General features: G+C 45.4%; 2 protein-coding genes across 7 annotated transcripts in view; both read left to right on the forward strand.

The window, feature by feature from the left end:
* CARS1 (cysteinyl-tRNA synthetase 1) overlaps positions 1-9,003 on the forward strand; it is a 55,795-nt gene extending 46,792 nt beyond the window's left edge. For all 4 annotated transcript variants that reach the window (XM_006134900.4, XM_006134899.4, XM_025190597.2 and 1 more), the window contains 2 exons: positions 2,649-2,732; positions 3,973-9,003. In XM_006134900.4, the coding sequence (XP_006134962.2) occupies positions 2,649-2,732; positions 3,973-4,107 (219 nt within the window). In that variant the 3' untranslated portion in view covers positions 4,108-9,003. The remainder of the gene's footprint in view (positions 1-2,648; positions 2,733-3,972) is intronic.
* A 5,492-nt stretch (positions 9,004-14,495) lies between these two features.
* NAP1L4 (nucleosome assembly protein 1 like 4) overlaps positions 14,496-15,161 on the forward strand; it is a 71,465-nt gene continuing 70,799 nt past the window's right edge. Inside the window, exon 1 of one of the 3 annotated variants that reach the window (XM_075928136.1) lies at positions 14,496-14,632. In XM_075928136.1, coding sequence (XP_075784251.1) covers positions 14,511-14,632 — 122 coding nt within the window. In that variant the 5' untranslated portion in view covers positions 14,496-14,510. Of the gene's footprint in view, positions 14,696-15,161 lie in introns of all 3 variants that reach the window. The other 2 variants (XM_075928138.1, XM_075928137.1) reach the window with 2 other exon arrangements.

Consider the following 15,161-nt stretch of genomic DNA (forward strand, 5'->3'; position numbering starts at 1 on the left):
TGTTTTAGTGGCTATATTCTTATGCAGACAAGCATATACAATGGGCAGAATTTTCAGTGCAGCCTCATCTGACCCGCTTTTACTTCTTTATTTTTTAAGACTGAAATTTAATGGAGTGGTCCAAAGAGCCAACAGCTTCCACAGGCTCCTGATCAAGGTTGGGGGGCATAGGTCCATGCTCCCAAAAGGGCCTTGGGCCACAGGGGCGGGGTAGCTAGCCCTCTGCACCTGACCATCCCCACCTCTCAGAGCTGCACATAACGTGTTGCATCAGGTGGCAATTTAAAGGGCCTAGGGCTCCAGCTCTTACTGCTACCTCAGTAGAGGTGGCAGCAGCTGTGAGCCCAAGCCCCTTTGAATTTCTGGGCATTGGGGCAACTACTCCCTTTGTCTCCTCCCCTCCCCCCAATCAGTGGGTCTGGGAGTGGTGTTTAATTTTGGGGTAATTTGCTCACAATTATTTGTGCCTACAAGTTAGGTTTCTTAGAGTATGTCTACACTAGCCCCCTCGTCCGAACTAGGGAGGCTAATGTAGGCATTCGAACTTGAAAATGAAGCCCGGGATTTAAATATCCTGGGCTTCATTTACATGCTCCCGGGTGGGCGTCATTTTTAAATGCAATGAGGTGTAGACTTAGTTCTGATTAACTTCTGACTGCCGCATGTAGCTACGGGCAGTCAGTTCGGACTACAGGGCATTTAAAAATGGCGCCCACCCAGGAACATGAAAATGAAGCCCAGGATATTTAAATCCCAGGCTTCATTTGCAAGTTTGAATGCCTACATTAGCCTCCCTAGTTCAGATTAGGGAGCTAGTGCAGACATACCCCTAGATCAGTGGTCCCCAACCTTTTGAGGTTGTCGGGCGCCAGGGGGCGTGGCCGTTCGCCCGCTGGGCGCCAGGGGGCGGGGACACTTGCGCGCCCGGGGGCGGGGCCCCCCCATAGCTGCATGCCAAGGGGCGGGGCCCCCCCATAACTGCATGCCTGGGGGCGGGGCCCCCCCATAGCCATGCACCCGGGGTCGGTGCCCCCTCCAAGGGCCACGCGCCCGGGGCTGGTGCCCCCACCCTCAAGCGCCGCGCGCCCAGGGCCGGCGCTCCCCCCGCCAAGCGCCACACTCCCGGGGCTGGGGCCGGCGCTCCCTTCCCCCCCCCCCCCCAAGCGCTGCGTGCCCGGGTCCGGCGCGCCCCCCCCCCCCCCCCCGACAAGCGCCGTGCACCTGGGGCCGGGGCCGGTGCTCCCTCCCCCCGCCAAGCGCCGCGCGCCCAGGGCCAGGCCAGCCCCGAGCACCTGGCGGGTGCATGCAAATGCCCCCGCGGGCGCCATGGCGCCCGCGGGCACCGTGTTGGGGACCACGGCCCTAGATATTTAGGTCTCTTATGGCACCATAAAAATCCCACAAAATCTGAACAGAGATAGGAGATTCTTTAAATACTTTGTAGCACACAGCTGTGAGTAGGATACAGCATGTACAAGTTTCAGAGCTCTGGTAATTAAGGAATATTTCACTTAGAGAGGCTTCTGCATTTGTATGGAGCTATATCTATCTCATAGAGCTTGAAAGGTCATCCAGTCCAGTCCCCTGCTTTCACAACAGGGCCAAGTACCATCCCTGACAGATTTGCCCCCAATCCCTAAATGGCCCCCTCAAGAATTGAACTCACAATCCTGGGTTTAGCAGGCTAAAGTTCAAACCACTGAGCTATCCCTATTTTCTTTCTTCTTTTATTACTCTGGAGATATGCATGAAAACAGCATCTTTTTCCTTAAAAGTTCCTCTGTTCCTGCTATTTATGCTTCACCTGAAGTCTAATTCTTTGTGAAGACAAATTCTTCTCTGTAGCATCTAATTGTAACTAAAACAAAAGCTTAAGACTTCAAGTGAGGAATAACCATTGAGAGCAGTTGGTCTCTTGTAGAGCAAAGCTCTTTTTTCCATGCAAATGGCACTAGTAATGCAGTACAGGAAAGTAAATCCTCAAAGTATGAAATCCAGGGGGAACTGTCTGTAAATAGATGTTTCCTTTTCATGACTTTATTGCTTTTAATGATCTAGAGAGGCTACCATTTTCAATAAAACTAAAGTTGAATTTTCTTTTAACATGGTTCAGTTGTTTTTGGGCCCTGACCCTGCTATCACCTGCATGGAGCCTTATTCAAATCACAGGATTTCTGCTTGGGCATAGAAAAACATCTGCAATGAGCTCATTGCTAAATAGCTTACTTTTAATTTTTGTACCTAAATACAACAAGGGCTCAAATAAACAAAAAAATACATGTGGCATCTGCTCTATATAAGCTGACTATTCTGAGCTGTTGCAGGGAGAAACAACACATTTCTTTGGGGGATTTTTTTTTGTCTCAATTGGATCTTACCTGATTAATTGTTGCAACAGACTACTAAGTTAATTACTTACTTCCCCAGACAGATGTGTTCAAGATTCATATAGAGTTGTCCCTCACTGATAATTCCTTTCTCTCCGCATAATGGATAAGTGGATTGTGGGTCTCCTTCATCTGCAATTTAGATGTTCTGTGTATCAATTTATGTACACTCAGGGACAGCTTTCCAGAAAAGAACAAGTGACTATAATTCATTAGGATGCTAATTAACTGTAAAGTTGTAATGCATATTTTATATTGCAGGCAGCAAAACTAGCAAAGATGAAGATTCCACCACAAGCACTATTTAAATCAGAGCTTGAAAAATACTCCAAGTTTGATGAAAATGTAAGAATTATGGGGAATTTTTTTTTTTGTTTTGTTTTTTTGTTTTTTTTTGCCAATTGAAAAATAAGAACTTCAAAACTTACTGAAGTGCCTGACCATTTCCCCAATAGAGTATTTGCTGGTTAATTTTATGTAAGCAGGTTCATGCTCTTAAGTGTTCACTGCATTGTATAACATTGATGTCATGTGTAAGGGTGTATGTAAAAGACATAATTTGCAGGGGGAGCAGTTATTAACATGTCTGTGACTCCTGACCATTCCTATACTGGGCAAGGCTTCTCTGACTTTTGGTATAGAAATCAACTCAAGAATTCCATTGCAGAAACTTTCTGTTGGGAGGCAAAGATTGCACACACACCCTGTCTCCCTCCCCCCCCTCCTCACACCCCTAAACCTGACAGATTCAGAGGATCTGTTGGAGATCCGGACCATTTGCATGGAGACTGTGGGCCTCTGTCTGATGGCATGGCTTCACTGGACCATGGTAACGGATTCTCTGCTCCTTGGAGGATGAGAGTTAGAGCTATCTGGGAAAGGTAACTGTATTACCTTTTCCCTGAGTAGCAGCTACAGGGCCATTGGTGAGACAACATATATAGCCCCCCAGTCTTGTTTCCCAACTTAAACCCTTGAGTGCCCTCTGCAGGCAAGCAGGAATGGTGGTGTATAGGCAGCTAGCTGAGTCCACTGACATGTAGAAGTGGGAATAAGTGCACAGATGACCTCTGTGGGAGATGAGGTCTGGGCTGAAACTTAACATGAGTCTCAATGTGATATAGAATATTTTATTGGAATGGTGGTCTTAGCCTCTGTTTCTCTAGAGGTGGGAGACAGGGGAGGGATTACATGAGGATTACCTGTTGTGATCCCTCCCTATGAGGCATCTGGCATTGGCTACTGTCGACAGACAGGATACTGGGCTAGATGCAGCTTTGGTCTGACCCAATATGGCCGTTCTTATGTTCTTCTTGCTTTTGCTTTCAAATTTGGGGTTTAATAATAACCTGATATGTCTTGAATAGTGGCTTAAAATTCCTGATTTATACAAGCCCTCTACTACGGTGCTGTTTTCATTCATTTAGAATTTTTATATTAATTATGCTATTTACTCCCTTCTATGAGTAATGCATGAGGTCTGGTGGAAAGATGTAATAAAATCTCGCCACAAAATTATTAGATTGACCAAAGACAAAGTATTTCTTTGAAAATTTCTAATATATTCGTGTTTTTAATATTCCAGGGATTTCCTACCCATGATGCAGAAGGCAAAGAACTCAGCAAAGGACAAGTGAAGAAACTGAAGAAACTTTATGAAGCACAGGAAAAACTTTACAAAGAGTATCTACAAATGGTTCAGAATGGAACTGCTAATTGAGAGCAAAACCAGGACAGTCATCTTTAAAATAAAGACGAGAGCTGGAGCAGTAAAGAGCATATATTGATGCTCGTATTGTGTTTACATGTTCTACTGTGGACAAGCTAAAAATACTCGTTTATGTGGGTTAATATATCAGCTAGTTTAGAATGTCAATAAAATGTTATTATTAAAAATAAAAAGACCATGTAGGACATTTGTATCACAATCATAGAGGGTGTGTCTAGACTACCTAGTTTTGTCGACAAAAGTGGACTTTTGTCGACAAAACTATACGAGCGTCTACACTACCGCTGAGTTCTGTCGACATAACGTCGACAGAACTCAGCAGTTTTGTCGACGCTGGTATACCTCATTTTACGAGGCATAACACCTTCTGTCGACAGAACTCTGTCGACAGAAGGTGTTATTGCCTGTAACATTGCGTCCAGACTACGGAGTTCTGTTGACAAAGCACCTTGCTTTGTCGACAGAACTCAATGTGTCTGGATGCTCTTTGTCGACGGAAGTTTTGTCGACAGTATCGGTCGACAAAACTTCCGTCGACAAAACGCGGTAGTCTAGACGTACCCAGACTGAACATCTCTCTTTGGGAAGACACTGTTCAGTCAGCAAATCCATGTGTTTCTTGCTCATTTTAACCTCTTTAGGCCCCTGGGTAATTTCTCATGCATGCCAGTCTTTATCCTGTGTAGCTGTGCTTCGGAATAATTAATGTCACAACAAGTAGAACTTACTGATGCCTACAACGAAGCTGATCAATTTGTTCCATAGTAAGAACCATAAGTATTTCTCAGATGATTTCAACAACATTACATAGAGGGGAAGTACCATAAGTAATTCAAATAGGATGCTTCTCTTGCTGTTATTCAAAACCCCAAATATACAAAAATAAGCTAAAAGTTATTTTCATAGAACTGACTGTCACCATCCTCACTTGGTCAAACAGTGCAGTAAGACCAAACAGGAAGGAGCCTATCTCAGCTTGTGACTTCAGTCATGGAGCTAAGTACAGGGACTAATCATCTATTCTAAGCTGTGGGTAGAAAAAGAATGGACAGGAACAGAGATTGGGACAAGGCCCTCCCCTTCACCTCAGAGAAACAAAAGTGCACCAAATAAAAGGATAAAGCAACTTCAACAACCTCTGAGCAAAGGTGGATGCAAGGAAGAAATTGTGAAAGTTACATTTTTCTTTGAGTGCTTATTCATGTGCATTCCAATCAGGTGTGTATGCACATGTGTGCACAGATGCTGGAAGACTGTACCTAGCAGCAATCGTTGGGTCAGCCTAGGGTGCCCCCTGGAGTGGTGCTGATATGGTGCTCAATAAATAGCCTAGCTGACTGAGCCATCAACCTTTCAGTTCCTTCTTACCGTTCGGTAACAGTACTGGAACTTTTCACTCTTGCTTTAGCAAGCACTCCTACGAGTTTTCATCCACAGATACTTAAAGACAGAGAGCAGAGGCTCAGACTCCTCATGGAGGTCGCCTTCAACCCCAGTCTGATCTGGGGCCAGCCAGCACTGTGTACTTGGTGCAGAGCACTCTGGTGCCATCAATGTGGGATCCAGTGCCACGCAGGGACCAGCATCATCATGATACCGATTGTAGGGGTGGTAGATGTAAGTCTATATCCCCAGTTCCACAGAAAAAAACGAAAAAAGGGGAGAAGCCAATCCTCCAGCTCCCAGAGGAAACAATCCACCTCCTCCCAGCATCAATCACAGGCACAGTCTGATAATCCTGGGCTCAGGGACATGTCAATTCCTGTCAGCCGTCACAGCCCAGACTGCCATGACCGGAACATACAGCTCCATTCCACCCTGGAAACCTTTAAGGTGGCTCAGGAACTCATTCAAATGATGGCACCAGACCCAGTAAAAAGGGACCTGGCACTGCTATCATCTTGACAACCAGTGCTATCACATATGCTGTTTCCATTACCAGAGGGGACATCGCCGCTGCACAGAACACATGAGACCATGTCTTACAGGTCTCCAGAGTACCACTGCCCCGTCCAGCACAGCGCCACCTTGGTCATTGGCCTCAGAGATTATCCAACAGAAACTTCTACTGCTCCCACAGCTCCAGCAGCACGAGGTCACAGTCTCGGTGTCACTCGTCAGGGCAGTAGCAGCCAACCTAGAATCCCTAATGGCCCTTCTGGACACTGTGGGCCTATCATCGGGACAAGGGCACTATGCAAGGTGCCAGGTCATGATCGACCTCAGTAGCCTTGGCACCAGAGTTCATGCAAGCCTTCCAGGCCCCCATGGTTTTCTCTCAGACTGTGGTAGCAGGCTCCTCGACAGTCCAATATGTGTCGGTACCACTTTTGGTAGCCATATTTATTTTTGATGGCAGTGGGGTGTGCACATTCTTTGCACAAAACAAAATGTGAAGTTTAGCACTCTGTTTAACAGCTGTCTTTATGGAATGTGGTTTAAAAGGTTTTCTTCTGTCTTCCAATTATTACATTTCTATTCCAGAGAGATGTATGTAATATTTCTGAACACTTTATGTTTAAAAAAAAGCAAAGCTATAGAAAGGTGAGGATAAAAAGTAAGTATTTAATAGTATTCATTTGTATTAGCACATTTTTTAGTTTATTACCCATCCATCTCTCCTAGTTTCCCTAATTCTGTTCTTCTGGTTCTCATTCTATTTTTCTGAGGATTCCTTCAGCATTTTGATCAGTGGCTCCCTCTGTCCTCTTCCCTTTGTTTTGAGTGGCCTTAGCCTCCCTTGTTATTAACTCCTTTGGTTGTTTCCCACAGTACTCCAGATGCTCTCCTCTCAGATATCCGTGCTTCATCTCATCTATCTCCAAAATGCTGCTCATGGTGATCACATTGCTCTCCCAGCACTGTGAAAATAGAATTCGTATTCCTAAATTACCTTAGTTAGGACCGGATCCAAAGTCCATGGAAGTCAGTGAGTGTCTTTCATAGTTTTCCATGGAAATCTGTTCCTTAACTGGCTTCTGGTTCAGAACTTCATCCTATTCAATCTCCCTGTGTAATCTCTCTCTCCCCCACATCTCTACTCATTTTTCCTTACTCTCCTGCTATGCATCCCAGTCCTCTCAGTCCATCACCTTTTATTCTGTTACATTGTTCTTTGTTTCTTGTGCTTGGAACAATCTCATTTTCTCACCTTCCCAGGCTTTCCTTCAAATCCATTTCTTTTAAAACTGCCTCCTGCTTTGTTCACTGCATCAATAAGCCTCAGCCTCACAGCCTCCTGAACTCTGTTTTCCCATGGTCATTCTTGTCTTGGTCATGTCTGTTTTAGGCACAGAACAACCTTTTACACTTTGGAACAGGGCATGTTTTTGACTCTGTAATGCATGAATAAGTTGATGCTCCTGTAGTTTTTATTAAAAATTATAGTTAATGAAACATGCACACAGCTGGCAGCTACTCTTTGCAACATAGCAGTTAAAAGTTTTAGCTTTGATTCATAAGTATTTTAATTTCTAAATAGGAAATACTTTTTCATATTGTGAAGTAGAGGATTTCTTTGCCAAATAAGGATGACATCATTGGACCCTCTTAGTGTGTGTGCGTAAGTGCATCTGTCTTTGTGTCTGTCTGAAAGCCTGGTTGTTTAAAAACTCCTCCCAAACAGTGAGATCTAGGGCCACCAAATTTGGTATACACCTGCTTTTTCTCCTAACTTAAAGCAAGCTCAGGGTTTGATTTTGCCAGGACAACTGGAAACCCTGGGAAAAAAACTGTTTTCCATAACATGCAAAGGGAGGGACTGTTCAGAGGGATGCAATATGAGAGTGGCCACTGCAAGCAGTGAGCCTGCAGGAGACAGCTATTCTGCAGACTGTCCACTGGGGGCAATTGTGCCACCAATGGAGTGGCCAGCAGGGCTGGGGCTCTGCCATCTTGCCTGCCAGCATTACCAATAAGTAGCCTCCCTACCTCAAACCCTCCCCCCTCCCCCTGGCCACAACACTGAGGGGAGAGGTTAAAAAGAAGAAAAAAAACCTGGCAGCCGGGGGAAATCTTGGGAGAGAAAAACGGCCCCTGGTGACTGAGGAAGGAGGCTGGGGGGGGGGGGAAAGTCCTATGGCAGCTGGGACCCCGTACTCTGAGCCCCTCTTCTCTCCCTAACCCTCACTCTTGCACCCCCCCCAACCCTAGCCCTCTGCACTCTGCCCCCCAAACCTCTGCCCTAAATCCTGCACCCCTCACACCATCAGCCCTGTGCTTGAAGGACCCCGGCAATACCAGCTAAGTCTGCTAGTGAAAACGTGTCAAATCACCTTGGTTAGCAAAAACTCATGGAGATAGGTTGCTAGTTTATGCTGTTAGCCCTCTTTGTGTCATGAATTTTGCAATAAATCAAAACTACAAAATAATTCAAAAATCAAGAAGCAACTACGATAAAAAATGGTAACAGTGACATGAACAGCAAGAAAGTGGCAAAAGAGAAGTTTGTTAGCAAACATCAAATGCTTAAAGTAAGATTACAAATATATTGTTTAACCAGGCTTCTCAAAATAAGGTGAACAGAAATGCATAACACAGAATTTATTCCCAGGCAATCAATGGAGGTATCACTTAAGTGGATTCTACTGCAGTTGTTAGTGAAAATGACTCAGAACCAGAAGAGAGAAATCTGGCAGTTGGCTTTGAGATGTTTTTGGTCACCTTTCTCACTCAAAAGGACTAAGCAAATTCTATAGTAACTATTAAAAATGTTATTTATTTATCTAACTGTTTTAAAAATACTGGCACAATAGACGAGTAACACTGTGTTCTCAAAGGTTTAAGAAGAAAATAATAGTCTAGATGCCACTATTTGTGATAATATTTTTAACACTTTATATTGACAGAACTCTTGTTGGTTATCTGAAATAAAACTTTATTCCTGTTCTCTTGCTGTCTGTTCTTCCTAGTAATACTCAGTTTAGAATTATTCTTTTTGTACTTGAATTCTTTTTGTGGTTGAGGCATTTTCACTAACACTGTTAAACACTGCAAATTCTGAACAGATGACTGAGTCTTTAAAGACTCATTGTTTACTTTCAGTCCCGTGTTCCATCTTATATGACATTAACCTAACAGAGCTGGCTCATTAAAGCATATTAACCATTTATTAGCGTGACTCTTGACTTAGTGATAATCAAAGCACACACAAAAATATAAGTAAAATGTTATTTGTTTATTGCTATATCCTGAACAATATTGCTTTCAAAATGTACCCATGTAGCTGATTGGCAGTAACGCTAGCTGCTTTCACATTTGTCCAACCAGAGTATACGTACACTGTATACAAAATCCAAACTTACTGGCTTCTTAGAATTTGGCTTTACTGATAGTTGAAATAAAACAAGACTAGCCTCTGCCTTCTCTCTCAGCTTGGCTGTTGCTAGTGTTTCCCTGTAAGACCACTTTCCCTTCTGCATCTAAGTGCTCCTACCCTCTTATATGCCTGAATTGGATACATCTGTTCCAGTCCTAAAGTACCACTCCTAAGGTGACTCAGCAAAATACCTCTACATGTTTATGCAGGGCCACTCAAAGGAAGGTCCCTGCTTCCCCATGCAGAGTCTTACAATGTGACATGTTACAAAAGTTAGGCAACTGCCAGTACAATAATTCATATATAATGGGGTCTCAGTTAGAGGGAGAGGACTTTAAAAACAAAAACAAACAAAAAAAAGCCCAATGAGATAAAAGTACTTGAAATGTACTAGAGATCTGCAGAAAAGAGTATTACAAATTCTAGCCTTTGTACTTAGGCTGTGGCCAAACATAAAAGCCAATCTAAAATGCAATTTGAAGGAGGGGTAGTAACATTTACAGGAGTAACAGATTTATTGTTAAATACACTCTTGCACAGAAATTAATTTTCCACAAAGAGTGCAATATTAGATAGGGATGTAATAGTATAGTCAATTAACCAATTAACTAAAGCAAAAACATATAGGTTAATGCTATAGACTACACACTTCCCCTCTGCCCCTAGCCAGTAAATTTTTTAGTGGGTTGGCCAGCGGCATGGTTCTGTCCCAGCTTGCACTGAGTCTTAGACCTACTCCCACTATGGCTCTGCATTTAAGGAGTATTAGGAGCCAGGTGGGCAGGCAGCCTGGCTCAATTCTGGCTCACACTGGGTATGGGAGCTCAGACCCCACCCCCGGACAGGGGCTCCTGCCACCCCGTGCTACTGCCTCTGTATCAGAAGCGGCAACATGGGACGACAGGCAGCCGGTCCACAAGAGAAACTGGCTTTTAAAATGGTTCCCCTCGCGGACCCGCTCCCACCTGGCACCTCACGCTGCGGCCTGATACAGACGGAACAGCACGGAGTAGCAAGGGACTCCCTGGGAGTGGGGCTGGATTGCACTGGCTGCCAGCCCCACCCCCAGGGACTATGGAATAGTCAACTAACGACTAAGAATTCATGAGGTATATTGACTATGTAATTAACTGATATTTAACATCCCTAATATTAGAATAAAATCTGAATAATAGCAAGACATATTAAAATAGAAATAAACAGCCTGATTCTGCACTCACTAAAGCTTACATGATAAAAACTTCTGTTGGCTTCTGTGAGAACAAGCTCTGGCCCAAAATCATTTATTTGAAAAATGATTTTAGCAGAGTATTGCAGATACTTCTCTGGGGCTTTTTATTAATAACAGTCATAAAAATTTAGAAGAATCCTAAACATTGCTGAGTCATAAAACAACTGAACAGAAATTTCAAATAGATAGACCTGAACACCTTCTGGGACCTCTGCAGATTTTTTCTGTATAGCATGATATCATTAGAGATTTGCAGGATGTAAGAGAAGCATATGGCCTCATTCTGTTTTTACTTACAGAACTGAGAGTATGTCAAATGACATGAATGGAATTACCCTGGAGTAAAACTAGTGAAAGCGAGAACAGAATTAGGCACATATATTTATCAGTGACTGGAAAGAGATCACTATGGGTGAGCAAGAAGAAAAAGATGTAAGTAACAGCTATACATCCTATTGACTTGGTCAGTGTTAAACTGAATTATCTTTACTGCAGCCTATTAAACCTGTTTGTGTACCAAAGCCTACACACAGTAGTTCAGCTCTTCTAATTTAAATGTCCTCATTAGCCATGTTATCTAACTACAGTATTAATACTTAATGTAACTGTAGTTTCATCAATTATTGCTGTATCTTTAAATCCCTAGAGTAACTGAATTCATCCAAGATACCTATCTAATCAGTAATTATATTATATGGTAAGTGACTCTGGAGATTAATTTCTAAAACCTCAGGTTTAATCAGGAAGATTGCATGAATTAGTTCTTTCTATAAAAGCGCTCAGTCAGAGGGCCACAGATGTTTAAATGTTCACTATTTTTGCCACACACAAAAAGGCTACTATAAACTCTAAATCTATGGTATCCAACCAGTTCTGAAGCAGTAGCCACTATAGTGAACTAACCAGACTCAATCAGCTAATTAGTGCAGGGGCAATGACCTGTTTTAGGTTGGGGGCTGCTGATCCACAGAAAAATCAGTTGAGGACCGCACATCAGTGAGAAGCAAAAAACCAAAAATGCAAGCCTAAGGGAGCTCAGTCTAGGGATGTGAACGACGAGTTGACTAGAGCAGTGTTTCCTAAATGGTGTTGCACAGAACCGCAGGGTTCCGCAAAGTGAAAATAAGGGTTCCACAAGAAAATTTCATTACAATAACATTTTATGATTTAAAAAAAAAAATTGTACACGTTAAATGTGTTTTTTTTTTAAATATGTGCAATTAAACTAAATGTTGATCTTATGACCTTGTTTAGCATTTGTTTATTATCCTTACTTATTTGTGGTCTACTTTTTCAGTTCCATATATAAGACTGTTATTAGGGGTTCCGCAAAATTCTTTCCAGTTTAAAATTGGGAAACACTGGTCCAGAGGCTAGTCAACTAGTCGCTTCCCCCATCCCCGCTGCCTCTAGGGAGTACTTCAAATCAGCAGTGTCAAATGGAGCCTGGGGCCATGTCCCGGGCTCCACATGGCACTGCTGCTTTGAAACACTGCGTGCAGCTCAGGGCTAGCTGGGGTGTCCCCAGGGTGCACATGGCATTTCAAAGGTGCAGTGCCGCATGGAGCCCAGGGTCAGCAAGGGAATCCCCAGCTGACTCCAAGCTCTACGTGGTGCTTCCTCTTTGAAATGCCATGTGCAGCCTGATGCTGGGCTCCCCGAGGCATTTCAAAGGTGCAGCGCCACATGGAGCCCAGGGTCAGTGGAGGAGTCCCCAGATGACTCTGGACTCTACGTTGCTCTTTTTCCTTTGAAGTGTAGCAACAGCCCTAGGGCTGTTGCTACACTTCAAAGGCAGACGCACTCTATCGACTAATTGAATAATCGATGCAAAATGCATTGACTATTCGATTAGTCATTTACTTGAAATTTAACATCCCTAGCTCAGGCTAGCAGATTTTTCTAGCCCTCTGTTCGGGCAGCAAGGGGACTGGAGTGCTAGTATGGGCTTCCCAATGCTGGGTGGGGTGAGAGGCCTGAGTCTTGGGGGCAGATCCAGGCCAGCTGAGGGCTGCATCTGGCCCCTGAGCCTTAGGTTCCCCACCCCTGGTCTATTATGTTGGACACCATGGCTCTAAATTATTCCCATAAAGCCCAAACTGCATTGTTCCGTGTGTTACTTGCAAAACACTGTACAAATGGGAGCCGATTAATTTTCACATCAGAAAAGAATCATACCTGTGTTTACAGAGTGAGAGATGCAGAAAACTTGAGGCCTACATTTTCAAAAGTGACTTGATTTTGGTGCCCAACTTAAAACACCTTAAAGAAGGCTCCTTTTCAGAAACTGGGAATTCAGCTTAGGGTTAGCCCATGCAGGATGTTTTAAGTTGCTTTACCTGCCTTTACTTTTTCTATTTAATTTTTAGACTCAGGTCTTGATCATCAGAGATAATGATCACCAACACCTGCTAGTGGAAGATAGTGGTGTTTGGAGCCTATAAACAGTAGATACAAACTGTTCAAAATTTGACACTCCAAATTAGAGCCCAAAGTCAGACCTTGTGCATTGATTTCCAATATTATTCTCCTTCATTTAATGCTGTGGATCAGTACTTCTGATAGGTATACTCTTAGCCTACATCTACACCGCAGCAGTTTCTTGGAAGAGAAAATGCAAATGGAGTACTCATTTGCAAATCTTGCACTCTCATTTGCATATTCTCTTCCGATCCTTTTTGTGGAAGAGGTTTTTGCGATAAAAAGCCCTGTGTAGATGGGGCCATTTGTCGGAAAAACCCCATTTTATGTAAGATCCCTTATTCTTCAAAAAATGAGGTTTACAGGATCTTGCACAAAACAGTTTTTTTCCGACAAATGGTCCCATCCACACAGGGTTTTTTATCACAAAAACCTCTTCCGCAAAAAGGATCAGAAGAGAATGTGCAACTGAGTACTCCATTTGCATTTCCTCTTCCAAAAAACTGCTGCAGTGTCAACCTAGCATATCAGTGAGTTTTGTATGCTCACACAGGAAGTTTGCAACAACGCCTGCCTTAACCATAATCCTTCCTGTCTAGCTTTATGGTCATACCCATTCAGGTGCTGTAGCAAAAGGCTGGTATTTCTTTATATAAAGTCGTCATAACACTTGGCTTAACAGAATAGTGGACAACTAAAATGCATTAAAATTGCACTAAAACGAAGTCCTGTCCGAATTTTATAATGTAGGGCAGGACCATTAGCTGGAGTAAAAACTTATAGGATCAGCCTCAGCAGCTGTTAGATGGTAAGGAAATCCTACTGAGTCACTATACTACTGTATTTTTGCTAGCAAGGGCGGCTTCGGACACAGCAGGCCTATAGAAGAGGGGCACCATGCTGTGTATAGGGTGCCCTCTGGGACCGGCATGGGGGCAGCCACTCTCACCTACCATAGACAAGCCAGGGGCTAGGTACGTGCTTGCTCGGATGCATGAGACATCACCTCCTAGCCTGTCACGTCTGAGGGGCGGGTTCCAGACAGAGGGTCTGGCCACAAACATGGCAGAGGGTGTTAAAAATGGCACGTGGGGGGAGGGATTATTTCTCCGGGGCCCTTCAGGGTCACGTTGTCGGGCTTCTCCCTGCAGCCAGGAGGGACAGGGACGTGCTAGGGCAGGAGTAGCTCCCACATGACCCCAGGGGCTTGAGCAACCCCGGCAAACACCAGCTGCAGCAACAGCGCTCCCGCCCTTTCCTCGCGTATGTCCCTTTAAGGAGCCAGGGGCGAGCGGGTCTCCCCGGGTCTGCGCCCTCCCGCCCTTATTCCCGCCGGGCGCGCCCCTCCTGGCCTCTTTCCTCCCTCCCCCGCCGAGCCGCCCTCGCGCCCGGATTGGCCAAGCGCTGCTCCGCCGGAGTGTCAACATGGCCCGCGTGCGGAGCGGTGGCCGCGGCTCCGGGCGGGCCAATGGAAGGGAGTTTTACTGCGCGCGCTGCCTGAGCGTCGCCCAATGGGAAGCGGCTTTCTTGACGGCGGCGCAGCCCGAGTGAGTCTCCCTGAGAGGAGCTTGAGCGCTGGTGGGGCGTGAGGCGACGCGAGGCCCGGGCAGGTGAGGGCCGGTGGGGCCGGGCCGGGGTCAGCTCCTTGTCCTCACCCGACTATCGCTGGGTGGGAGGCAGCGAGGCGCGTTAGGCCGGGGTGGCCCCTGCCTGGGAGTGGCTTTGGGGGCCGACTCCTGGGGCTGGGCTGGGGCTGCGGGCGCGGCGTGGGAGGCCCCGCTGGCGTGGGCTGGGCCCAGTCCGGAGTAGGCACCGCTGCGCGGAGCAGCCTTGGCTACGTCGGAAAAGTTCCACTTCTCGGGGCGGATGTGGGAGGCGCCTCCGCGATCGTAGGCCTGGGGCGGGATCCCGGGCCCCGCGTGTCTCCGCTCTGACCCCGGCAGGGACTTGGGGCGCGCCTCCCCCTCCCCCCCGCTCCTCCTCCCCCCCCCCCCCCTTCGGCCAGCCTCTTTCTTCCCCGAGTGCCCTGAGCGGGGTCAGTCACTGCTCCTCTTCTTCCCCCCTTGTCCGCTGCCG

This window comes from Pelodiscus sinensis, chromosome 4 (assembly GCF_049634645.1).
Source record: "Pelodiscus sinensis isolate JC-2024 chromosome 4, ASM4963464v1, whole genome shotgun sequence".
In the NCBI taxonomy this organism is placed as follows: domain Eukaryota; kingdom Metazoa; phylum Chordata; order Testudines; family Trionychidae; genus Pelodiscus; species Pelodiscus sinensis.